This window comes from Idiotropiscis lumnitzeri, chromosome 5 (assembly GCF_059441095.1).
Source record: "Idiotropiscis lumnitzeri isolate Australia: NSW breed Sydney's pygmy pipehorse chromosome 5, RoL_Ilum_1.0, whole genome shotgun sequence".
Classification (NCBI taxonomy): Eukaryota; Metazoa; Chordata; class Actinopteri; order Syngnathiformes; family Syngnathidae; genus Idiotropiscis; species Idiotropiscis lumnitzeri.
The window spans coordinates 21481120-21507692 of record NC_142395.1 but is presented as its reverse complement, the minus strand read 5'-3'; the positions used below and the strand labels follow the sequence as shown (position 1 = coordinate 21507692).

The 26573-nt window shown below is 40.1% G+C and overlaps 2 protein-coding genes and 1 long non-coding RNA gene across 6 annotated transcripts in view; 1 reads left to right on the top strand and 2 right to left on the bottom strand.

The window, feature by feature from the left end:
- Positions 1-12631: 12631 nt before the first annotated feature.
- ccne1 (cyclin E1) lies at positions 12632-21320 on the bottom strand. 2 transcript variants are annotated; one of them, XM_088297025.1, is made up of 12 exons: positions 20621-21320; positions 20103-20153; positions 19831-19924; positions 19642-19704; positions 17762-17937; positions 16663-16798; positions 16106-16252; positions 15758-15853; positions 15537-15671; positions 14367-14478; positions 14135-14292; positions 12632-13433 (listed from the first exon to the last, which is right to left on the bottom strand). In XM_088297025.1, exons 2-12 carry the CDS (start codon positions 20114-20116, stop codon positions 13269-13271), a joined length of 1296 nt encoding a protein of 431 aa, XP_088153151.1. In that variant the 5' UTR covers positions 20117-20153; positions 20621-21320; the 3' UTR covers positions 12632-13268. The 2 variants fall into 2 exon arrangements, with proteins under 2 accessions (XP_088153151.1, XP_088153152.1); XM_088297026.1 differs by lacking the exon at positions 20621-21320 and adding an exon at positions 20331-20534.
- Positions 21082-24778, top strand: LOC148337262 (uncharacterized protein F13E9.13, mitochondrial). Of its 2 annotated transcripts, none has more exons than XM_088297028.1 (6): positions 21082-21706; positions 21920-22002; positions 22374-22554; positions 22787-22937; positions 23828-23955; positions 24037-24778. In XM_088297028.1, the coding sequence occupies exons 2-6, from the start codon at positions 21937-21939 to the stop codon at positions 24237-24239; spliced, it is 729 nt and encodes a 242-aa protein (XP_088153154.1). In that variant the 5' UTR covers positions 21082-21706; positions 21920-21936; the 3' UTR covers positions 24240-24778. The 2 variants fall into 2 exon arrangements, with proteins under 2 accessions (XP_088153154.1, XP_088153153.1); XM_088297027.1 differs by having other exon boundaries at positions 21082-21788.
- Positions 22354-26573, bottom strand: part of LOC148337261 (uncharacterized) — a 72259-nt gene continuing 68039 nt past the window's right edge. The window contains exon 5 of one of the 2 annotated variants that reach the window (XR_015843278.1): positions 22354-22910. This is a non-coding gene — a long non-coding RNA (uncharacterized LOC148337261). Of the gene's footprint in view, positions 22911-24083; positions 24368-26573 lie in introns of those variants that run through there. The other variant, XR_015843279.1, reaches the window with a different exon arrangement.

The window sequence follows — 26573 nt, the reverse complement described above, 5'->3', positions numbered from 1 at the left end:
ACACCATTGTCTCACACACACACACACACACACACACACGCATTTAAAGAAATAAAGCACTCACGCACACACTTGGCGCACATGAACAAGTGCAAGAGCAGAGACACACAAATATGCACACACGCATGCAGACACATGCTAACAGACAGACACACGTGGACATGAACACACACACGCTCACATGTCAATGAAAGCAAACGTGCACACACATTAACAAAAAACATAAACACACACATTTTCACACGCACACACACACACACACATCTAGGGAAACACAGATGCACAAACATTCATACAAACACTTCCACGCATACACACAAATATGCACTCACACGCATTCACGTACTAACCGACAGTCACAAATGGACACACATGCACATTAACACTCACATACATGTAAACACGCACACACATGGCGCTGTCCAGCAGAAACCTCGTATATCATTTTTCACAAATCCATACAAATGCTCTGTCCCCATTTCATCTGGAATTGTGAGGCGATTTTAGCCACGACTTCAGTTTCCTCATTCTGCGGAAGCTGTGTGGCATAATTGTGGCCTCTGTTTTACACACAAGAGCAAGTGAAGTAAGTCAAGTGTGCCGGATTAAGTTGGCTTGTTTGTTTCAAATTGATCCAGGCAAAAAGCACCCTCGCGAAGGTAATTTAGTCTCCGTTTTATATTAATATCCACTTAGATGGGGTTAGTTGGATCATTGTTTTATTTATTGCATCACTCATGGCTGTCGACCTTTAAAAAGTTGTTTATGAAGATGTTGGAGGGCAGACGTTTGCACGGTGGGGGCTTCACGTGATCGTTGACTTGGAAGGATTCAGCTGCCCCCGGCTTCGTGTTTGGACTACTTAAATTAGCCACTGAATGTATTTCTTAGCTCGTATTAAGTTGACGTGAGTGTGCAATAGCAATATAAGGTATGGTACAACGTGAACGAAGCGGTGCTTGGGAACTCCAACAAGCTGCCTTTTTTTTTTTTTTTTTTTAACCTCGTCTTAAGTTGTCATTTTGATAGTACGAGGATTTCGGCCAACAGCGACGATATGCACATTTGGCACACGTTGCCACACGCACATGAACACGTTCGCATGCAAGCAAAACACATGAATGTCCATATCAAACACACACACTTGTAGGAACGAACTTGCACAAAGAAACACGACTAACTGCACTACGACTACTAATAATAACAAGAATAATAAATACTGCTGATATTAAATTGATCAAGTGTCAAAGTGTCGACATTTCTTGACAGCACAGACGGGTTGCCTATCATGACAGCAATAAAGTGCAAAATAAAACCTACTAATCCCAATTAATAATTATATAATAATAATGAAGCAATAAACACAGCAGTGAGGGATGGTGGGGGTGGGGGGGCGGCGTTGCGGCGACGTGGCAATAAATGTGCAGATTTATGACAAATGTTTCCCGCCGCTTCCAAATTAATTATTGATCCATCAAAAAAAAAAAAAAAATGCAGACCAGCAATATCAGCACCATCGCGCGCGTCCAATCACTTTTAACGCAACTATTCATTACGCGCGTATTGACAACTACCATCGAAGAAGAACAAGGAAGGAGGGGGGCAAAGGGGGGCGGACGCGCCATGTTGGGGCATAAGTCCGTGTGTAGCAAGTCGGCCTGGTTACTTTTCATGTGTAGCGAGAATGCAAGATGACAGAATAGCACATGACAAAGCATCGACAACGTGCACCGTCATGAACCCAGGTTACATAAAAGAACGTATTCAATTATTCAACACACTCACCACTTTCACGTGAGGCCCATCGATCGTATTAGCTGATATAAAATAACACACTGCCATGGACTCATGACATCACACTTAAACAAATATATGATATATAAAGTGAATTTGTTGAGGAAAAATACATGTAAAATTCAAATAGAAAAAAGTAGGAAATGAATGAATGAATGATTGCCAACGCTGACTGACTGACTGTTAAGTATTTTAGTGGACTTTTTAAGTCCACGATACATACAAACAGTGATTAGAAAGTAGCGTTTATGCGTCATTGTCCCGCAAGACGACGTTTGGTCAAGTGGGAAAGTGGAGGCGGCCTCCAGGAAAAAGTTGAAAAGGTCATGGAAAATAAATACAACTTTGGACATCTTTTAAAGATATTCACAGGCAGCATTTGGGGCGTCGCAAAGTGGAGGCGGTAAATATTTGCTGATGCCCGGGGAAAAAAATCTGAGTGCGCCGGGACGCTTTTTTGAATACAAAACCACGCGCAGGGAGGTGGATAAGTAATTGCTAATTAGCACATTTAGCTAAATGATTAGAATGACTGCTCATGGCCCAAAACACACAGAGGAGACTGTGAGTGTGTGTGTGTGCGTGTGTGTGCATCGCATTCCCAAGAAGCAAATAATTTCCTGGATCGAGTAAGGACCAAGGATGATTGACAACAGGACGCAACGAAATACGACACAGCGACGAACCACAGGGGCAAGAAACTCTCATTTATCGATCGCGACTGAACTTCATGAAAAAAAAAATTTTTACGGATAAAAATACTCTCTTGTTCGCAAATGTAATCTCTTTCTTGCCCAAAACTATTTATTTTGCGGTACTTGACAACTTTTTGGCGGAAATGTAAGATGGGTTTTTTTTTTTTACTACAATACAACTTAAAAAAATAAAATAAATAAATATATATATATATACAAATACAGAACTTTACACGCACACACCAACAGAATAAGACTTCGCCTCGTCCGCGAGTGAGTTCAGCCAAGACTCGTTGCCATTCTCTTTACAAAATTCCTTTTTGGACTTTTCCGACATTTTTTTTTTTTTTCGCACACACCCTCTGGCTGAGCGAGCACCTCGGAGGAACTCCAAACTTGTTGGCCTGTTACTCGCCTGCCGGCCCTCCTCGGTTTAACCTCGCCGTCGCTAATTTGGCAGCCGTTTGTTTGTTTGCATGCACGTGACTTTTCTGTGAGGGAAGACCAGGAAGAATTGAGAGGCTCGAACGGAAATATTGAAATCTCGTTGTAGGAAGAGAGATCACTTGAATTGAGTGAATATAACAGAAATATTAAAAATGAATGTTGTATGTATTCACGTAAAAGTGTATGTGCGATGTGTATGTCTGAGTGTGTATATATGTATAGGTGTGTGTGTGTGTGTGTGTGTGTGAGACGCTTTCGGATCTCATTGAGCCGAAGCGTCGGCGGGTCAAGGAAAAAGTCTAAATTTATTTGCATCGTTCGTCTTGACGCAACATCTGGACGTCTAATGACTTTGTCCTAACGACACGTGTACAATCAGGAAGCACTCCATCAGGCCCGGGCGACGCCCTACTTTCTGGACACACACGCACACACATTTACAGAGGTAAGGCCTGACATGTCAGCTTCTCTTTTGGCAGCGACTTCACCAAAATGTTTTCCCGCTTAAGAAGAAGATTTAGCATGTAAACAAGAGAAGATTTATCATCATGGTGACGTGTGGCCTTGGCGCAGGTCTGTGCCCGACTTCTTTAAATGACAGAGAGGGGGAAAGAAAATCCCCGATTCAAACATGTATTTGAATCTGTGTGGTAACAGCAAAGTTTTTATTGCCTGGGCAGCGTTTTGAATTGAGCCGAGTCAACAATTTAACTGACTGCTCAAACAATAAACTCATCAATACGGCAATAAAATAAGAAAATAAATTACAACGCCACTCTCAAAGGAGGAACGACTTCCCTGTAATCAATTATGCAAAACTATTTATTTATTTTGATTCACCACACTTTTTTTTTTGCAATCAATTATGCAAAAGAATGTAAAGCCTTTTTTCTCTTTTCAGACACTCGATATGTTTTGCGTTCTAAATAAAAAGGAATTACTGGATGACGGATTCATTATGTTGAATTCAAATCACATAGCTTCAATTTATATTTTTATTACCTTCAGTCATAAGTTTTCATTCGATTGCGTTCAACCGTTATTAAAATCTTCATTTTAACGAGTTACTCATTGAAATGACTCGAATTTTAAGATGAATCCCAATGATTATTTTTATCACAATATTGAAGCTCTCACCTGAATAAAATGACTTTTATTTACATGATTCAGTTACAAAATAAAATGAAAATTAGGAATCTATTTTATTTTATGAAATAAAAAAAAAGACTAGATTAGAGCAATTATGGACTCATGAGTGCAGAGAACTAAGCGGGCTGACTCCTTTTTTTTTTTTTTTTTTTAAATTAAGTGCAGAACTGAATGAAGAAAAGGAAGGTCAGATGACTCCTGACCTAAATCAAACTTAAGTTCCAAAACTGACAAATAAGGGGCAGTCCGTTATTCCCCTCAGCGCATTTCCTGATCCATCAGTGGACCTATTAAAGCTCAGAGTTGAAGACACGACTCAGAAGGTCAGTTGCGCTTTTGCTTGTCAAAACCACCCCCCCACCCCCCAAAAAAAAAAAAAAAAATATTAAAAATATGTTTGTTTTTTAATTTGAGAAATAAAAAATCCAACTAAATATGCTGAAAAAACTTATATATGATATTATAAATTGCAGCACAGAACACTCGAGTGACAAGAGATGTCCGATCAATGACGTCGTTGGTCAGCAAATTATGACATTACAACAGATTAGATTTTGCATAAAGATGTAAAATATCTGCCAATCAGATCGGTGCAAAATCTTGTTCAGGTGAAAGTTATTCATCATCTTTTATGAAACAATGATGGACTTTGCCTTCATCGTTTTTTGGTCCTGACAGGGACCCAACTAAAGAAAATTATGACATTACAGTCAAACTCGTGTTTTTAAAAAAAAAATTTTTTTTTAATGATTTTCATGGTTTTTGTCGAACTTTAAGGAGATTGTTGCTATTGGTGGAACACGACTATATCTCAATCAATAGAAACGATCAATATGATTCAAGTCCAAAATGCTTATATTTAACAAAATATCAAATCTGGCAAAAAGCACAATATGTGTAAAAAACAATATCTAGAAGAAGTAATGCTAACCATATAAATCAACAAGCTCCCGAGGCCCCATTTTTTTATTGCAGCCATAAAACCGTCATTCGCTCCCCTGCAAAATAACAAAAAGTGAGTTAGTCCACTCTCGTTCCCAAATCTGAAAAGGTTTGTTGGGTTCAGGCTCAATGAAGAAGACGTTTTTTCCCCTCAACAAAACACACAGGCATGCGCACACACGCTCATACACTGTTCGCTCTTGAGCAACAGTCCAAATGTGAGCGCCTCCATCTCACCATCTTCGCCGCCCCCTTTCGCCCCCCTCGCTCGCCCGCCTGCCCGCTATCTCGCCGTGCGTCCAATCACACGGCAGTCAGTCCCTCTCAATAAAACAAATTAACTGATTAGACGTTTTAATCTCACTTGTCTTTGACCTTGCAGAATATATTAGTGTCTGAGAGCGGAAGGCCGGCAGGCAGCCAGCTGCTTTGCTTCAATTGAACTTTTAAAAAATATATATTATGATGGTTTTCAAACAGGCAGAGATGGGGCCAGCTAACAGGTTGAGGATGGTTGAAAGACGGCGAGGAAAACTTGCGAGCTCTGTTGGAGTTTGACAACAAATAGACACATATGATGTTTTTTTTTTTCATAGATTAGAAACAAATTTTAAAAATTAAATATGCATGCAAAAAATATAAAAGCAACGATTTAATGAAACACAATGTGAAATTGTCCATTTTATTCACATTTGTGCAATTTATGTAAAATAGTTTATTCATAACAATAAAATCTATTTTTTAACATTTTTGGGGTTATTTTTAATTTTTAGAATATAATGGTGATTATGCTCATGTTTAATTTTGTTTATATTATAAAAGGCATGCTATTTTAATCAACCTTATAAATTAAAAGATAAATTAATTAACTATTTTTTGACAAATTAGTAAATAAAATGACATTCAAGCGTCTCGAAATGGTATACTATATTTTTAATTAAAATATTCAAGCAATTTTTTTGTTGCGTTTACTTAGATATCATTTAATTCTAAAGAAATAATAAATTTACTTAGAGTATTTATACTTTCAAAGGATTACATTTGTATGGCAATTAGCACTTAAGATGGCGGAGACCGTTTCCATGGTGACGGCCAGCCCTTATGTCATATACAATCAATATCTACAGTTGTATCATTTTGATTACACAAAGGTCAAGCCTCGACAGCCTCATAAGTAAGAAAACATTTGTCCTTTTCTGGGTACGGCCTAAACGCTGGAACCAAGATTCCAATCGTGACTGCAGAGCTGTGAGGCGGATGTGCTAACAACACCGGGCCAACTTATGTCATTCAAATACATTATGGAACAAGAAGCTGGACAAATAATGTCATGTGAAGATTTCACAGCCATGTTTTGCATGTGAACATTGTTGGTGTCCAGAGAGTGCCAATTGCTATACCACAAGCCGAAACAACAACTTTTCCAATTCTTCTTTATCGTTCATTCTTCATTCTCTTTGTTTCGTTATTCGTATGGACTGGCTCCTTTTGCCCTTCTCTTGATTTCCTTTTCTTTTCCATAGCAATGGAAGCGCATGTCCCAAAAGAATTCAAAGTGGCAAACAAGAACCAATAGCACCCCCTGCTGCTGCTAACATGGTACTGCAGCAACCAAACCAGAGCGTCTTACTCTTGGCACATTCAGAGATGGCGTCCAAAAGGAAAGCGGCTTAGGTTTTTTTTTTTTTTTTTTTTTCAATATCCTGCTTAAGTATGGAAGTATATCTGAACATGAATTACTAAACACTGAATTTCAAAACCATCAAAAATTAATTCTACAAGTGTTTTTGTCAGCCCCATTTGCAGCTGAATGTTGAACATTTGAAGCTGAAAAGTGTACATTCAATATTTTGACGATAAAACAATTCAGTGTAATTAATTCAGATTCTGAAGGGACAGATATACTTCCATTTTTAAGATCCGAGTATGAGTCCGCTCTTTGGCCTCACCAGTAACACAATTTTACGCACTAGTAGGACGACTGTCTTACTAATCACATTTGTGCACTACTAAGTGCTACTTTTGTAGTTCGATATCAAGGCTGGCGAATAAATTGCAAGAAAAGATGACACACTTCATGGTGTGAATGGCGAACGCAACATAAAAAGGCCACTCAAGTTCCACTCGAGCCATGCAGCCTGGGTCACGGAACGTTTCTTCATTGTGCACATAAAATCTGAATTTTGCCATCAAAAGCACTTTGTCTGTTTTTTCTAGTCTAATTTTTGTTTCATAATTAGAAGTGTCATAAAAGCAAAAAAAAATATTAACATCAAAGAGACTATTTTCTCTGCTTTTTGGTCAGAATTCATTTTTGTTGATACCAAACATGTTACGAGTGATTCCGGGCAAACAATCAGTCAAAATGCTCGAAAACGGCTGGCAAACATTTAAGCGGTAGTGGAGGTTAATGGACACAGATAAGCGAGAAGAGAAGACACTTTTTGTCTGCGTGTGTTAAAGAGATGTAAGTGCGGCTTAATCGGCGAGCTCGTCCACTGTGCGTTCATCAGAGCGTTGACAATAAGCCACCCCGAGTATCGGCCTCCTCTAAACGCCCCCATTAGAGGGCAGCTCAAATCAAGTGGATAAGTGAGGCCCTCGGCGACACAGACGCAACGCCGGGTCCGACCGGACCGCAGAGCAACACAATGTCGGAGAGAGGAAGAAGGGAGGGCCATTATTTGACACTGGCAAGATACAGTGTGATATTGATATTTGGAGCCGTAGCTAATTGATACCAAAAAGATTGATCGTTGATATCAATATGCCGCATCCAAAATAGATATAGATGATATCGGACACCATACGAGTCAAAAATAAAAATGATACTGATAGTACTACATACTTTAATAATATTTTGTCTCGGCCTTCATCAATAATGGCTGAAATACTTTGTGTCGATATCGAAAACGTAATCGATACAGAGAACATATAGTTGTAGTTTGACCCGCTGGTATCGATATTGAAAATTTAATTTTACCATCCCCAAATTGATAAAGAAATGTCAATATTTTATTCCGTAAAAGCTGTTCATGTTGACATGAATATTTTCACCCGCCCCAAATCGATTGTGAATTGAGGGTGAGGAGGCTTGATGCAGGGCGCAGCAGAGTACACACACATACGCACACAAAATTGATGAGAGACTTTGTCAAAGTTGAACTTGATCCTTTTGTCTTTGTGAGAATATCAAATATTCATCGGGCATAATCATGAGCGGGGAATAAAGCAGATTGAATTATTAATAGCGTGTGTATTCAAGGCATCGCTTGTAAATATTTCCTGACACTTGCCACTCTGAGGAGGAGGAAAAAGACCAGTCCCGCTGTGACTAACTCATCAACATTGACGCAACAAAGTACTCCTAACCTACATTTCGCAAAACAAACTACCACACATTACTATTTTTTTTCCTCAAATTGTTCGTTGATTAATTCTTATTTTTCAACACTAGTTACAAGTGACAATCACCTTAAAGCAAGCACGTTTTACGCCGCATTTGGAGAACTAATCGCGATCTGTCAAAAACGTAAGACAAAAATAACGCTACTATAAAGATATCAAATGTCTGATGACAAAGTACTGAGCAACACTGCAGGACTTGCGATATCATGTGACTATTGCAAACATGAGCATTGCGATGATGATGATGCTCATAGCGCTAGCGGCGCAGAATATGCTAGAAAGTGCAAGTATGAGTTGAGTTTAAAATCCCCCGTTTAAAAAAAATGTGGCGTGTGCGTTTTCCAGAAAGGTTGATCAATAAATATTCCAAATGACGTCTGGATCTATATTGACATTAAAGCAAAGAAGGAGGAGGGGCTTCATCAACCACAACTCATTAGACTTTACCATGTATGTACACACAGACGGAGAGTAAGAAATATTAAAGGAGTGATGCTAATTGTCTTTAGCATTGTTAGCATGTGAATGCCCCCAGTCGCATTTATCATGTGAATATAGTAACGTGGTTGCCATGGCAGCCAGGATGCAGTGAAGCGTTGACGCCATTTCATGCAATGTAGAATATTATGGATTGGAGGTGGGGGGGTGTCCATCCTCACTAATACATAAATGTGTGTGTGTGTGTTGGGGAGATGCAGTGGGGGTGAGGGGGGATCTGACAGGCAGGCGATGATCCAAGACATCATTAAGCACAGCGCTCAATTGCCATCTCCAGTGCCATGGCAACAGGCTGAGTGAGGAGAGCACATCAAAAAAATAATAGGCAGGCAGGGGTGATTGGGGGGGGGGGGGGGCGGGGCATGAGGGGGCGGGGTTTAACAATCACCACTGATCGATGGATGGGAGGAGGGTCAATGGTAAGGTGTGTAAAAGTTGCAAGGCCACCATATAAAGAAAAATGACATTTCCATGAGGAAAAAAAGCAGAATATTACGGAAGTACGTTGTTTTTCAGGCGGAAAATTTGGAATTATCCATTAAATGTAAATTTCGAGAGAGAAAAAAAAATTATGGCAGGGCGAGTTATTATTTTCTTAAAATTTTGGAATGGTAGAAGAATAAAATCCTAACAATGTTGTAGTTATACAAAAAAAAAACAATGTAAATAAGAATATGATTTTTTTCTATTGGAGTCATATAAACAGGTAGCAATTCAACAAGACTAATGTTTAGTCTTTATTTCTTTAAGGAGAAAGTCTTTTATCTCATTGAAATATTCTCAGAATTGTACATGTTTTTTTTTTTTCATAAAAAATGACACATATTCATCCATCATAATCTCACATGAATAAAATTCTTCATGCAGAAAAAAGTCAATATTAAAAAAGCTATTCTCACGATAAGTTGATGAAAAATGTCATTTATTGGGAAAAAAAAAGTTGTAAGGATGGTTTTATTGCGTCTCAACCAGCCACAGAAAAACTTGCTTGTGCTTTTATTTTCAGGACGCTCTTACTGTAATGTCTTTACAGGTATTGATTAAAACAAACAAAAACATTTTTTAATTCAATCAGGCAACTGCAGCTGATCCAAAACGCTGCCGCCAGAATCCTTCCAAACAGCAGGAAACCGAACCATATCACACCTGCCCTCAAATCACGGCACTAGCTTCAAATGAGTCAAAGAATAGTCTTGCTGCAAGTCTATAAATCTCTACATTTATATTTATCTTACAAAACTTGTAAAGATAAAAACTTTTTCAGCGCCATTGTCGACGAAAGCCTTCTATTCTTTGCGCCTTTCACTTTTTTTCACGTCTGAGTCAGCATGGCCAGCCTGCTGCTAAACGGCACCGCTAACGCTAACCCACTCCGTTTGACAAAGAAGGTTCCACAAGTCACACAAAGAGACCCCCAGACACTTCGTAGTGGCTCATCGTCGCCTTGAAAGCAATCTTGTCAGGAAATCTTTGCCCGAGAAGGTGTCGGGACGCTGAGGCAAAGGCGGCCCGGCGACGTGAGCGTGACTTAAGCGCTTCCCGCCGTGTCAATAAGGATTACACCCGGCTGCCTTTTATCTCGGCAAACATGCTCGCTCGCCCTTCGCTTCCGTTCCACGCAGGAACAATCCACGTCTGTCAGTCTAGTCCTGGCTAAATCGTAAAGAAAATAATAAATCAAAACGGGAATTTTATAAATGCATCCCAATCCCAAAAGATCCAATCGGCTCTTTTCTACTGGAGCCGAGTAAGGCAAATCTTCGGCTGTCAAAACACACCGTGCACCTTTTGTTACCACCTTTAAGTACAGCACAACACACACACATCTATGCAGAGTCTATGCAAAGCAGGATACAAAAGAGAAACACAATTGTGTCCCAAAAAAGACAAGCGCCATGGAATAAGGAAGAAGAGTGAAATGGCAGAGTCAGCATCTTCCAATCATACCGCGTCATCAAGAAAAAGATGAAAAAAAAAATTGTGATAAGGAAGAAAAACATTTGAGGATGAGAACATATTTTGTTTGGGAAAATGAAAAAAATATCAAATAAAATGTAAAAAAAAATCATAAGCTCATGAGAAAGAAAGAAAATCCTACTGATTCTGGAGGAAAGAAAAATAAATGGTCTTAACCCAGAAAATATAGAAATTCCGTCTGTAAAAAGAAAGCCACATTATGAGAATATGGTCAGAATCCTCTGCAGATACCGTCTGAATCCTAAAAGAATAACGTCAGAATCTCTTGAGGAAAATGTCACGTTTTCAAGAAAAAAGTGGGATTGATCCCGAAGAAAGCAAAAATGTTGTCTTATGATATAAATCATATTGAAAAAGGTAATCTTATGAGAATATCGTCAGAATCCTGTGAGACTACATCGGAATTTTAAGAGAAATTTTTTTTTCCAAGACGAAAGGGGGATTCAGCCCAAAGAAAGATGAGAAAGTAGTATTTTATCGTCATATTGATCCTGTCAGAATATTGTCAGAAGATTGTCAGAATAACAAATGGACAATCCTCAGAGTTGCGGTTTTTTCAGGAAAAATGTTACATTGATCCAGAAAAAAAGAAGACAATGTGGTATTGTTTTTAATAGATTTGTTCTTATCATAAAAAGATGAAAAACAAACATGTGAAAATCGTGACAAAGGAGAGGACCAAAGAGGCATTTGGCTGAACAGCAAATAGCAGTGCACCTCTCTTTGTTCCCTAGATGACTTTTTTTTTTTTCCACCCGTGCATGAATTCATTAATGCGCCGCCACTGTCAATCGGAGGAGAGAATTATGACATTTTGACCATTTTAATATTGTACTTTATCTATGTATTACATAACTTTGCATATCATTAATATTGCACTTACATACTACACTTTTTTAAGATTATTTTTTTAGATCATTCTTAATGCTTTGCTTTAATTAATACCATTGCAACTGCACAATTCAGAATATTTTTTCAGTCATAATTATTTTTTTACAACACTATATATTCATGATATCATTCATTTTCATTTGAAGAAAATACTATTGAGGTGGTAGAAAGGGAACCTAAATTGACGCATGCCCCGTCTGCAATGCATTCAGCGGCCAATAGAGGGAAGCAAAGTTGCTCTTCAGCAGACATTTCAATTTGAGGCTTCAGAAAAATTTAGATTAAAGACATTTGAGTTTGAGAAAAGAAAATCACATCTCTGAAAAAGTTTTTTGAATTAGTAATGTCTCTCTCTCTTCCTCTCCAATTCATATTTTTTCGATTGACGGTTTTAAAAAAAATTTTTTAGGGAAAAAGAAGTTGTATCCTTCCAGGTTTTATAACTCATATACATTTATTAAGGTTGTAAACACAAAGTAGACATTGTTTAGGGAGGAAGGACTTAATTGAGATAAAAGCAACAAGTATTAAAGTTAGAAACTTACTTGAATATAGTATTATACAAGAAAAAGCTGAATATTTTCCATTTCAATGTCCTAATATTCACATTTTATGGGGCATATTTTAGATCAAATCATCTAATACTTGTATTAGGATTTGATCAAAAATATATTTAAAATAATCCACATAATATATGAATATTAGGACTTTGAAATGGAAAACAATCTGCTTTTTTTGGTGCGCATATTTTTAATTAAAAAAGTGTCACTCGTGAAAAATTAAAATAATATTTCAGAGTCAAAGTCTTTTCCAAAAACTCACATTGCAAGCACGAGACAAGCATCTTCAAAAACATCTTTAATGAAAAATACGTAGCAGCATTTGATTTTTAAAAAAAAAAGTCACAGACATTTTTGGGTGGTGGTTAAGATTCAGGATGGGGAAGCGAAAAGTTCTTGTTGAATACACGCAAACTACACGACTCACTCACATAAAGGGTCGGGATATTGGTCATGAGGGTGACCTTCTCTCATGGCTCGCTCCCTGTGATGCTTCCAGTCTCTCTTTGCTGCAACATGCTGATGTCACACTGAGACAATCCAAAGTCCAACTTTTTGAGAGTAGTGGAGTTGAGCTTCTGAAGCTCAACCTGCTCGGCTCCTTTGTTAGCCAAGTGAACGGTCCCTCCTGTAAAATCTCCACTTACACACACGCACACGCGCACACGATGCAAAGCCCGGCTGTGTAGCAGCACGGAGTCTCCAGACTCCAGGAACAGTCCGTGGGCCCCTTTTTTTTTCTTTGAAAAGACGCTTGTGTTAAATAATTGATGTCCTGTCACTGGCACTTGAGGATAAAACACACCCCCAGGAAGAAAAAATATCCACAAAAAAATTTGGCGTCCTGTCCCAAACGATTCCTTAAAAAAAATGAGACATTCCATTGATGAAAAAAAAAAAGTCGATTCTACGGGGCCTCGCGCATCCTTGGTCGCATTCGTAGTATGGTGACGGTCTCGTCCGGGTTTGCGTCTGTCTTCTCGCTGCTGAGAGGCGGCGTGAGGACGCCGGACGGTACCTGGCAGCCACGGTGACGCTCCAGGTCCGCGTCCTGGTAGGACGATGCCTTCTCCTGAGCCGCAATGGGAGACGGGCCGCGTGAACCAAGGCACCACCCACACGTGTGACGGAAGCCGATTCCATCGCATAGTTTGTTTGTCTGTGGTAGTTTTTTATTTTGACATTTATTTTATTCCTATTTTTTCTTTTGTTTTATACACAGCTCTGGTTGGCACGTGAGCTTTCTCTCGCAGTACGTAACCAAATGATCTTTTTTTGTTTTCCAATATGAAAGCGCATTGTTTATCTTCAAACTGCGCGTAATGCTATCGTATTTGTACAGTCGAGGTATTTTTAGTTTGAAGCAGCCCACCACGCAACCGTTTTCTATTTTAATGGTGGTGCTTTTATTGGGATGATACTTGTGGTAAACATTTTGAGACCCACTGCATTCACTGGATAAAAAACGTATTTGGAATATATTATATTGTCAGTCGTTTAGGCTGTTTACTCAACTCTGCTCAAGGTAAATGGAGCAAATCTAGAGCATTTTAGTTCATATTGCTGGTGTTTTTTTTTTTTGAGAACCTGTTTCTATTTACAGTTTATACATGTACTGTTTTTAACAGTACATGAACATCACGGCTGTTAACGGAGTGACCATTTCATAATCAACCTATTTATAGATGCATTTAGTTTCACAAAACAAAACGCTGCTTACTATTCTCGGTGCTGCTCATATACACTGGCCTATGGGAGGGGAGACCGACTTACCAACCACTTCAAGTAGGGAGCATGTGTCTGTATGTTGTGCATGTCTTCTGTAGCCACGCCGGCAAAGGTCTTCATGGGCGAGCCACCCGATTCCCGGAGCGCCATGGCAAACGGCACCATCCACCGCATGCACTCCTCCAACTCCACCCTTTTTAATGCTGCACATACAAAAATGGTGGTGGTTAGTGAGGGAACAGGGCGGGCGGGTAAGGTTGGGGGTTCTTCAACATACCTGACACGTTCTCTACCAGCTCCAGAGACGAGAAGTGGAAGAGGGCAGAGGCGGCCAGGACGCCGTTGGAGAACTCCAGGCAGCGCATGTCGAGCATGCACACATCCAGAAGCTGCACAAGAAAAAGACATCCGAATATGATGACACTTGGACATATGCGGAAAAACACTTGATTCTTATGAAGGTGCTTTAACATTGTCGAATGAAAACGCCAGTTCCTTCAACACATCCTCCTTCACCACCTTCGGATTCATCACATTTGCAATGCCATCAGCACTCGTTTTGAATGTGTTGAAGGAACGGTAAGGTGGAAGGTGTTGAAGGTGACAAAGGAGGTACTGTTCAACAAGTCTCCCTTCACTTCCCTCACTCTGTTCTCTCTCTCATTCTTCAACACCTCAAACGCATTTCATCTTTCAGTTCCTTCTATACCTACTTCAACATTGTTCTTCACTTTCTGCAACAAATCCATCTCGGTCACCTCATTCCCTGCACTGCTTCAACTTTCCACACGTTCTTGCCTTTGACAACATGCATGGAAGGGAAAAAGCAGTTGTATTCCGTGCTCACTTGGCAAGCACTGCAACGGGCCAAATGCGACCTCAACTGCCACATTTTCAAGGGTGAGCATTTGAACACTAGCATAACCCTTCTGCAACATGAGCAAGTGTCCGAGTAGAAATTTTGGTGGTTTGAGCTTAAAACACACACACAGTACCAGCGACATGAGCACTCTCGTGTAAAGCGTGTAGTGCGAAATGTCATGTCGAAGAGTTAACACGCTGAAAAGGCTGATAGTGATGCACAGACAAAAAAGTTTCCCTAAACCCAAACTCCAGACATTTTACGATACAGAAGAAGGATGCAGCTGTCCATTCTTGGGAATTGTCATGGGTGGATTTAACTTTCGGTTGGAATGTCCCACACGGACAAATTAAATTCCTAATACTCAATTTAAGGGGGGAGTTTTACCACGTCACCACTCGCCGTCTTTTACGACATTTATTTGGGAAAGCGGAAATCACAATGCCACCCGCAAATGGGTTTAGGACTCGCGTAGCATGTTGATATTCTAAACTTGAGATTTGTCTCATGCAGAGCAAAAAAAAAAAAAAAAACTCATTCCAAACTGTAATGAGATATAAAAGATTCTAAAATTAATGGTCTAACCTCTGCGATGTGAGCAAAAGTTTCCTGAGGGTATTTAGGGATGAGCAACTGGTCCGACTCTTTGAGGTAGGCCACCTGCATGTAGACGTTGAGCCAGGACACGGGCGTCTGCGGGCTCAGACTCCAATTCAGCTCCTGACCATGACGACAAAAAATACATCAACCTTGGTGGAGACGTCACAAGATGGCTGCCCCCTCACAATAGGCGACGGGTCCCTCACCTTCATGATGATGATCTCCATGCTGAGGATCTCGTCCTCGGTGCAGGCTTCGTCCGTCACATAGGCAAACATGTGCACTTTGGGAGGGTACATCTCCTGTCCGAGCAAAGGAATCAGTTGTTTGAGCCATCTTCAAAAAATGAGCGTCCCTCTAATATGCGCCATACTCTCATTAGTTGACACGTGCATCAAACACACTTCTTCATATAGTACTGCAATACCAAGTTGTACTAGTGGCTAAAGAAGTACAGAAACAGTAATACACAAAAAATCGGCGGCTGATGAAATTACTACTACGTCTGTTGTGTCAAGCGAGCACATAAGAGCGGAAGCAGATGCGGCGCGTACCTCAACTTTGGCTGCGATGAAGAGGCAGCTGATGCCGATGAGCTGCAGCGTGGACTTGAAGACGTTTGTCTGCGTAGCCATGAAGCGGTCAAAGTAGTCCTGAGCCAAGTGGTACGTCTCACGGTGGAGCTTGTACACCTCGCTCACCTCAAAAGCCAAAACAACCAACATCATCAATAACTTCAAATACATGGCAGTACAGTGAGCTGGCACTATATCGCCGTACCTCATTCACACCTCTGCTATAAACATGCAGGAAATATTGTCAATCCGTTAGCCCATCTGTGGCATTTCGCATTATAGGTTAACATTAAGATATGGTTTGGGTGAATATTTTGCCATTTAAAATCGCTCTTCTGTGTTGTGTGTGTGTGCACTTTAGAGGAAACGTCAACTGAGAGTTTGAAGCAAGCATCCGCTGGTCTCCCATTTCTTGACAGAGTGACAGTGAAAACAAGCGCGAAGGAACTTTACTTTAACATTAAAATAGTACGTTTAGATGATTTTGTTTCTGCGGATTTGGAACATACCGGTACTAACGACACCCCTCCACTCACCTCCATGAGCCAGTCAAGAAGAACGGCTCTCATCTTGGGCTGAAGATGAGGATGTTTGGCCATCATATTGACGTTGCGCGTGTACGTCTTATCCTTGGCCAGCATGTTGTTCCACACCACGTCTTTACTCGCCCAGCTGAACACAAACATGCCGGACAAAACAAAACGCACATCAGGATAACATGCAGTAATATAAGAAGCATAAATAATGGTCACACAGGTAGCAGTAGTGGTATAAGAAACAGGAATCGAAGTAGTGAATGTGGAACTAGTCAGTGGTTACTGATGCAAAAAGTAACAGAAGCACGAATGGCATCAGAGGACATGCAACAATAAGTTGACATACAAGAGGTGGTATAAGAAGTGTAACAGCAGTAGAGTTGGGAGAAGAGGTACTACTAGATATATAATAGCAGCAGTATTGTATCAAAAAAAAAGAACGAGTAGCTGCATTACAATTAGCGAGGAGTACAGGAAGAAATAGTGGCACAAGAAGTACCAAGTAGATATAGTAGTGATAAAAGAAGTCGCAGTATGGGTATAAGTAATAGAAGTAGTGATGTCAAAAGCTAGAACACTAAACTAGTACAAGATTTAGTTTAAGGAGTAGTATGAGACCGAGAAGTACAGGAAGTAGATACACACATTTGACTAGTAGAAGTTCAGCAGGAGTAGTATAAAACGAAATAATACTTGGAGTGCAACTAGTTCCTTACAGAGTTGTTGTATGAGCATTATAGTATTAAAAAAAAAAAAAGCATATTAAAATGTATTACAATTGCTACTTAGTTACTACAAGCCGAGAATTATACTAGTAGCATCAGAGGCACGAGTATTGATTACAGGACAACTCTTGGAAGTAATAGCGGGATTTGTAAAATTTGTTCAATAGTAGTCGTCAAAGAAGAAAACTACTTTGTATATTTTTTTTTCCGAGTTGTAATTGTAATACAAGAAGTTTAAGTAGTTTTAGTAATCCAACTTATTTCTATTTGCACTCCTTGAAGTAGTAATAAGTAGAAAGAACTTGCATGGGGATTACTTCCACTCCTTGGACGAGTATGTGTGCAGTTGTGTAGATGTGACGTTGCGTACTGACCAGAGCGCAGGAAGCGGCGCACAATGTACGGGCGTAGCGAAGACATTTGTGAAGTTGTAGTGCGGGAAGCCGGCGTTGATCAGAGTGATCTGCTGCTGATGCTCGTCCTTGCGCTCCAGCGTGGACGACCCGCGCCGAGGACTCGTGTACGCGTCCTCCTCGGACTGCCACGCCGCCTTCACGGACACAAAACACATGGAAATGGGACTTTTGGCACATTATAGCACGTCCCGATCACATTTTGTTTTACCCACTCACATGATGTTGGGGCTTCCGAGCTGCCAACACAAAGTCCCAATCTGATACCTGAAGAAATTGTCTCGACTTTTTTGTGTGTGGATACAGACATCTCAACACAACATCTTTTTATACAAGTCGACAGCAGTAGTGGCTCAAAACAAATAAACTAAATCTTTGGAGCAGCATGAAATAATTATGCAAACAAATTTAAACCATCTTAAATGAAGTACAAATTGAAAAAAATAAAACCTAAAACCGCTTATCTAAGTGCTCAGTCAGTTTACTATTTTGTCGCTTGTAGATCCTTAAAATTTTGAGAATGTTCAGCCGATACTGATCAACTGAAAAATCACATGATCGTCCCCAATCTCCAATCAAGTGACCGGGTGGGGACAACTAGAATAGAATAGAATAGAAATCCCTTTATTGTCATTGTACTCAAGTGTGCAACGAGATTAGAGGGCTCCCCTCTCCAGTGCAATACAACAATAATGCCTCAGTTGATGCCAATAAGAGCAAGCAAACACTAATAAAAAGTAATAAGGAGCACTGTGAGGGGGAGCTGTTAGCCGCTGCGTCCATGCGCGCCGCCATCTTGGGAAAAAAAAAAAAAAAAAAAAATTATGTAGAACAGTTGAAATGTTGTTTCTCTAAGATTCTTCAAGGCCGCTTGGAATTCAGTAACACTCGGTAGCTAGCGACATGCTAGTCAAACTTATATAAACAAAATTGTCGGAAAAGTGAGTGTGAAACTTCCCACTTGTACACATGCCAGCTCGGATATCACCCCTGGACCACTTGGTCCTCTTAAAGACTGCGGAAGGTTTTTAGACTTCCAAAGTTCCCAGTGGAAATTCCAATCAATCTGAAATGCTGCAATAGATTTATCACAGAGTAAAATTTGCAGACGTTGAACGACGTACTGATTTTCTAAATTGGAGGACTTCATCGTTTTCTGGGACTTAAAAGTACAGATAAGTGTAAATAAAATACTGATATCCACTTGAAATGAGATACAGTTAAAGGTTTTATACCAACTATTAATGTTAAATGTGTTCTGTTGAATGTTTCATGAAGGTAAAGTGCCCTTGGAGCATATTCAAGATTTTGTGTTGGACATTGACCGCATCAGGAAAAAGTCCACCAGCATCATAGAACGAATTGAAGTAATATCTTGGTTTTAATAGATGTCGCCAGTTAACGCAAAACGTGATACTTTATTCGGTCAAAGTAATCAATTTTGATGTTCAGAAATCAACTCATTTCCCATGCAGTCGACCGTTGTGATAAAAGATAAGCTAATCATGGTCACCACCCATGTTTTTTTTAAACAGAGTGGATTCAATTTATATGATGTAAATTTGATGCCGTATCAGTCACCAAATCAAATGAATGGTAAATCAATTTTGCAAAACTTAAACTGAGATTTATAAGTATAAGTAATGCTGACATTTTGCTTTTTGAAAGTATACCGTTCTACGTTTAATGATCACAGTTTGACCTTTAAATGAATGTTTCCAAATTGAATGGACCTGCGCGAGAAACTTTGTTTCGAAAATATAATGTGGAAGGCAAATACGGGCCTGAGGGTCTTGAAAGCCGTAATCGTAAATTATTTAGTCCGCTCTTGAGGTTTTTACCTGACAGTCTCGCTGCTTCTTCCTGGTCATCTCGGCCGTGTCCTCATCCATGTCTTGCAAATACTGAAGTCAAATAATTGCATGTTATTTAGATATCCCATACATTAAGTGTTGCTATGAGTGAGTGTTTCTTTTGCATAGAAAGAAAAAGCAAGAGAGAGGGAGGGAGGGAGAGAGGGCTCCACTCACAATGGCAACATCTGCTTTCCTCTTCCTTGGCCTCGCCGTCTTGACGTTGGCCACCTCGCTAGCAACACACTTGGCTTCTTGTTCAGGTTCTTCCCTGGGAAATAAGGCAAATGGACACAGGAGAGCACGAACTTGTCAGTAAAGTGCGAATTGAACGCGTTGATGAGCTCCAACAAACGAGAACAAGGTGCTTTAGCCACAAGCTAACTAGCCGAAGAGGCTAAACTTTGGCGATGACGAGGAGTGGAAAACCAAGACAAGTTATCACTCACCAACTTCCCAGCATTCTAGCCCCGATGTTGGCTGTCTTCTGGGGAGTAAACCTGCGAGGGAGAAGTGTTTTAAAGTTTTTTTTTTTTTTTAGTTTTAAGAGAGACCAAGAACACACTCCCAACCCCCCACACTCAGCTGACAAAGCCCAGCTCGTCCTGGCGGGCAAACGTGAACACTGTCGACTTTTAGAGTCGCCAAAAGTGGCCAGAAAACACACATGTGCTCACCAAACTCCACATCACGTCACAAAACACGTCAAGATCTCCGCGGCATTGAGTTAATTTGTGTATTTGAGTCGGGAACGTGTTCATTTTCTTTCACAAACATTGGACATCTGGCTCGATTCATCATGGCCGACTCAGCTGCACCGCAGACTATGTTGCACAAATAACACCGAAACCAATTTAAAAAAGTTTTAAAATAATCCGATTAAGCATCCAAACGTTTTACTGTGACCTTTATTTGTCGTCTGAATGTGTAAATCCGACATTTAGCCGGATTGGCTCCTTGTACTCACCTCAAGATGCTGCTCTTGAAGTTCACTCGCGGTCACAATCAATGGTGATCATGAACTGAATCAATCAATCAATCTATCAATCAATGCATCGATGAAAGAGGTGGCGGATGGCTTTCGTTGTCTCGGAGGAGCTCCTTGTGAACGTGGAGGCAGCAGGCCGGTGGCGGGTCGCAATGAGCGGGCGGCAGGCGGGCGCACCTCGGTCGCGTCAAGCGGGGAGGAGGCGATTTAACTTGGCGCTCAAATTTTGATCTTCTCCGCCTCCTGACGACCTTCTTCCGCCTAAGAATGCGCCGCCGCGTCGCTCAACCGTCTGCAAACGTACACTTTGGCTCGGTTGAGGGTTCGAAACACGCGGCGAGTAGCTCCCAAAGTGAAGTTTGTTGCGAATTTTGGCCGGTAAAAAGAGGGAGGCGTGACTGCAGGGTGACAGCTGCATGGGCGGGGCTTGCGAGGCGGAAGTAGCCGGCACCGCGTGGCTAGTCTGTCAGATGTAAACAAAGCGCCAAATCGGTGCACTTTCAGCGCCATTTATCATAAAACGACCGTCTTGTGAGCTGCAAATGGAACAAAGCGCCTCAGTGACTCTAGGGGAAGATTGTGGTTGGTTGCCACGCCGGCCGCGATGGTTCTTTCACGGGTGAAGAGCCGAATTTGACGACGTTAGCTCGCGGCTTTTTCCTCCATGGCGCCCATTTCAACCGCGGGTTGCCAGATAAAGCGTATCCCCCCCCTTTTAGCAGTCCTCGAAATTGAAACTAAATCAGCATTTTTTATGCTGGATTTAGCATTTTTTTTCAGACTAAATTATCATATAATTTCCCCCAAAAGACCTACTTTTAAAATATAAGTGGAACGTTTAGCAAAAGTGAGAATACACACATGTTCCAAATAAACGCCCGACTTGTTTTAAGAACAGTAAGTTAGCAAAAGCGGTCTTCAATTTTTTTTCCTAGCCATTATTTGTTTGTGCGAGTTGGATGTCAAAACATCGTCAGTGAACTTTGGGATGGTCACGTGATTGGTGGCTTTCTTCAAAAAGAAAAAATGTGTTCTTTGCTCCCTGGCTGCTGCACAGAGCACGAGGTGATAAACATGAAGTGGTTGGACCTCTTTGGACGCATAAAATGTGTCGTTATTGGAATGATACACGTTAAAGCTTTACCTGGTAATACTAATCTATAACATTACATTACTGGATTGTAGTACTGTACATTAATTTTGCGACACTGGAATAGGTTTCGATTTCCATCTTTTCCTATGGGGAAACAAATGATGTGAAATTATTGGGTTTGATAGGCTCTCCACTTGGATGCATGAAAATGTCCCAAATCATTGAAGACGCTTGTAAGGAGGCGAGCATATACCGCGACGCAGGCCTGGTAAGAATCCGCACTCTTCCTCTCACAGCCCGTCTACTCATCTTCTTCACTCTGAACGAAGCAAATCACATGCGGAGTACCCCAAGGGACCATTCTTGGTACGCCTCTGTTCCACAATTCCATGCCACCTGGAGTTTTGAACACTGGAAAAAATGATCACACTTTATGTCAGATTATGATTTATTCAAGCAACACACATATTTAAAGGGTATTAAAAGTCTACAAAGTTCAAATTTCAGGAGTTTGTGCTAAAAAAAAGAATAAATAAGAGAGACCATGGTAGCTCATCACAAAACCTTTTCAACTATTTCCGTGAGCAATAATCTGCATGAGTCACTTGTTTTTAATAATGTTCTCTCACGCCTCTGTAGGACGCCGTGATGGTGGAGAACATGCACGACATCCCGTACTCGCTGTCCCCCGGTCCTGAGGTGACCGCCTGCATGACATCCGTATGCATGGCGGTGAGGAACGTCTGTCCGTCCATCCCCGTCGGTGTACAGATTCTGTCCTCTGCCAACCAGCAGGCGCTCGCCGTCGCTCTCGTATCAGGTGACCTCCCCTCAATTCGTGGAAAATTTGAATACATTCAAGTCAGCACTAGTCACTCACTTCTCAGCCATTGTAATCGTGCCTGTTATTTGTCAAACATCGGTTGGTCCATAGAGTTAATAAGCGCTTGCGTGAATTAGCAAACAATGAATTCTATGATAATGTGGGAGCAGATTGCATTGAACTGGAGAGGTTGCTGTGCGCTGGTGTGACGTCATAGTTGTGCTGTCAGGCGCTGACTTCATCCGGGCAGAGGGCTTCGTGTTTTCCCATGTGGCTGATGAGGGTTTGGTCCATGCTTGTGCCGGAGAACTTCTGAGGTATCGCAAGAGCGTCGGAGCGGAGGACATCCTCGTCTTTACGGATATCAAGAAGAAACACAGGTACCTCGTTATTATGTGACATTAGGTCTGTATACAGAAGAATAGCTTATACGCAAGGACACTTTCCAGAGAGAAAAAAAAATTGTATGTAAACACAGGGGGGGAAAAAAATATAAATATGAATACACAAAACTATGGAAATAAATACATAAACAATTTAATTTATTCTGAAAATGAATTCATACTTAAAAATATTTAATACAATAAATAAAGAAATAAGTACATCATTATAAATACATGTAAATATACAACAATAGAAATAAATATATGAAAATAAATAATTTGGAAAAATCCAGAAATTTTTAAATATACAAATCTGAACAATTAAAAAGAATGATAAAATTACAGAAAAAATACAATTAAAAAAAATTAAAAATGAATAACCAATGTAAAATAATAAATAAGTATTAAAGTATAAATAAATTAGTAAACACAAATGTGTAGTTAAAATTGTGACTATTTTTATAATTTAAATCAATACATCTGTAAATTAAAAAATATATGTAGTTTGAAAATAAAATAAATACAAAATTGAAGTTATTAAATTACATTTTATTCAAGTGCAGAAATCTAACTACATATTTATAAATACACAGAATATCATATAAAAAATGCAAAAAACAAATACTATAGTAATTAAAAAAATACATTTCAAATAAAAACAAATCCACTTGTAACTAGCTAGCTAAACCAACTAATGAAATAAATGTAATTGAAATACATGTTGACAAACTGAAAACGTGAAAAATAACAGAAATTAAACACAAGTAAAAATAGTTAATACTTATATATTTAACAATAATTATTAGCAGAAATAAAAAAAAACTCACAATCATACACATAAAATGAATAAATGAAAATGTTGTGCGTGTGTTGATGTGTGGCCACAGCTCCCACGCACTCACGTCGGACGTGAGTGTGGCGGAGACGGCACGAGCCGCCGAGTTCTTCCTGTCAGACGGACTCATTCTGACCGGAACGTCCACGGGAGCCCAAGCCGACCCCAAAGAACTGGCCGGTACGTTCACACCGCCTCTATTTTGTCCGCTTCATGCAAACTGAGTCTCACTTCCCATTCTGCGTTTGTCATCCCACTCAGAGGTAACGCGAGCTGTGAGTCTCCCGGTTCTGATGGGTTCGGGTGTGACTCTCGACAACGTGGATCGCTACCTCGAGGCCAGCGGCCTCATCGTGGGCTCGCACTTCAAGGACGGCGGCCTGTGGAGCAACGAGCTGAACGCGCAGCGTGTCAACAACTTCATGACCAAGATGAGGCGCCTCAGAGAAAGCGCAGCGCTATAAAATGAAGAAACTGCTCTCATCTCGTGCCATGCGTTTGTGTAGCACTTGCTTGGTCTCGCCGAAGTCGATTTAGTTGTTTTTGCACACACAGGAAGTGATGTTGACTTTGTAGTACAGTTGACTGACTTCTGTCCACACACACACACAAAAAAAAATTTCACAACAATTTAAATTGTTGTAACTTATATTTTAAAGTTGCTCCAATATAAGTATCTGTTTTAGCCCCCCCCAGAAATAAAAGTTGTGTTTAAAGTGCAGATTAGATGGGTTTTAAATTTTTGGATAAATTTGATCTGGCATAAAAATAACCGCTGTCTCATCCGCAGTATTGTGTGTCTGTCTAAAATGTCCACATAGAACGCCACTTGGAACTTGAGAAAATGTCATCCCTGCCTGCTGAGCCTGTTGTGCTGTTTCACAAGTGGTAAATAAATCTCCATTTAAGACTAAGATTTATGTGGTAAAGATTTACTTAATTTTTGTTTTACTGAAAGTGATCAATTTGGGCAATATCAGAATTTTCACATTCCTATTGTATATTTTTATTCATGCGCTGATTAAAAAGTAATTCTCAAAAGTTAGTCACAACTGCTTGAGTCGTCATTGTACAAAAGTAACTTCCCTGAGTACAATTTGCGGCTACCCGACCCACCTGTAGTGATTTATTGGCGACCAATGAGGAGTGTTGTCTGCCTTTTGCCGAGGCTTTGGCCCCGCCACTTTAAACTGGATTTGCGATCTAGAAAATGGATGACTAAGGAGCAAGCGATGTCCCGTTCAAATAATGTTTTACAAGAGAACGAGCACTCATTTGAAGACAAAAATGTAGATAATCTCGCCAAACGAGACAGAAGGTTTGAAAGAGGAGTGACCGAAGCCTTCTGTCAGATTGGAAAGAGCGTCTCGCTTACAACACATGCATTGCCGTCCTTTCTGCCATTCCTAAGATGATTTTGCCTCCAAAAACTAACACAAATGCAGTCTCTTTCCACTTGCTGAAGCAGCTCCACTATCTATTTCCACCTGAATGCAATTTTAATGAGGGCGTTTCCTAACTCAACAACTCATCAAATCTTAACGATAGTCGTTTTGCATCCAAAAAGAATGATACTCGTTGTGGTGGTGGGGTGTGTCTCCAACGTTATCGGGTTTTTCCCACCAACTCAGGCTTTGTTGGATCAACTGATGAAGTCTGTTCAGATGAGAGACAAACGTCTTCTCATGATGGGCTTACGCCTAACGATTGTCACAGACTTAAACTAAAAACTGAAGGCCATCTCAGCTGTTTTAGATCATTTTTTAACGTGTTGGCCTTTTTAATATTACAAGTTTAACTTTTTCGCGGTGACGTGGCACAACTCACAAGTAGATGAGCTCTAAACAAAATCAGAAACAGGAAACTCAACCAAGAGCACGATGAAGAATAGTGTTTGTAAAATCTCAGTCTCAGACAAGTGGTATTTAAATGAGAGCAGGTGTGTGATGATAGTTTTACAAGGGTCTTTTCCAACTTTTGAGAATGTCATCTGATGTACAGGTAGTTTAAGACAACCACATCGATTCGGTTGTGATCTACTCGATGCCCTAAGAATGAAGTGTACAGGATCAATAAGAACTTTTTTTTTAAATCAATACGCTCGCACTAGTCGCACTAAGATACAAAATTCAAGCCTTTTTGTCTCTGCCTTCGTCAAACATCATGCAAGAGTTCGTTTACTCGTGGTGCCTCAGTTGACCCGGAAGTACGCACGACCTCATGGTCAATCGTCCTTATATCGCAATTGTATCCTTTTTTTAAAGGACAGAACTCCATTTTGTGTTGTGTGAGGCAAGCTGCAGTGCTCCCAACAGGCCACAAGATGGCGCGACACACCAAGCAATGGAACAGCTTTCCTTATTGAAGGCTCCAATTTTGACTGTACGTGTTCATTCATCTGAGTAACGCAGTAAATATTGGAAACATATTTTTAAGATACAATCATTGAATGCAAAATTCATATATTTTTTTTTCAGCCATATATTACAAAAGTTGTACAATTTTAGTTTACTTTTTAATGTGTGCATTTGTATTTGTTCTATTAGATAGCAAATCAATTACGATTATGTCATATCCCGTTTCAAAGGTAAAACGATGGCTCTATTGATAAATTTTGAGATTGTTCTATTTGCATTTTTTTTAATTTGCCATTCTGATTAAATTATTGTAAATCTTAAAATATTTATAAAATGAAATAATTTGCCCTCTCAGTGTTTTGACCTCAAACCTTCATTAAACAATTTAATGATGACTATGTGAGAAGGCAAAAGGTTTTGTACCCTGACCCACTGAATAAT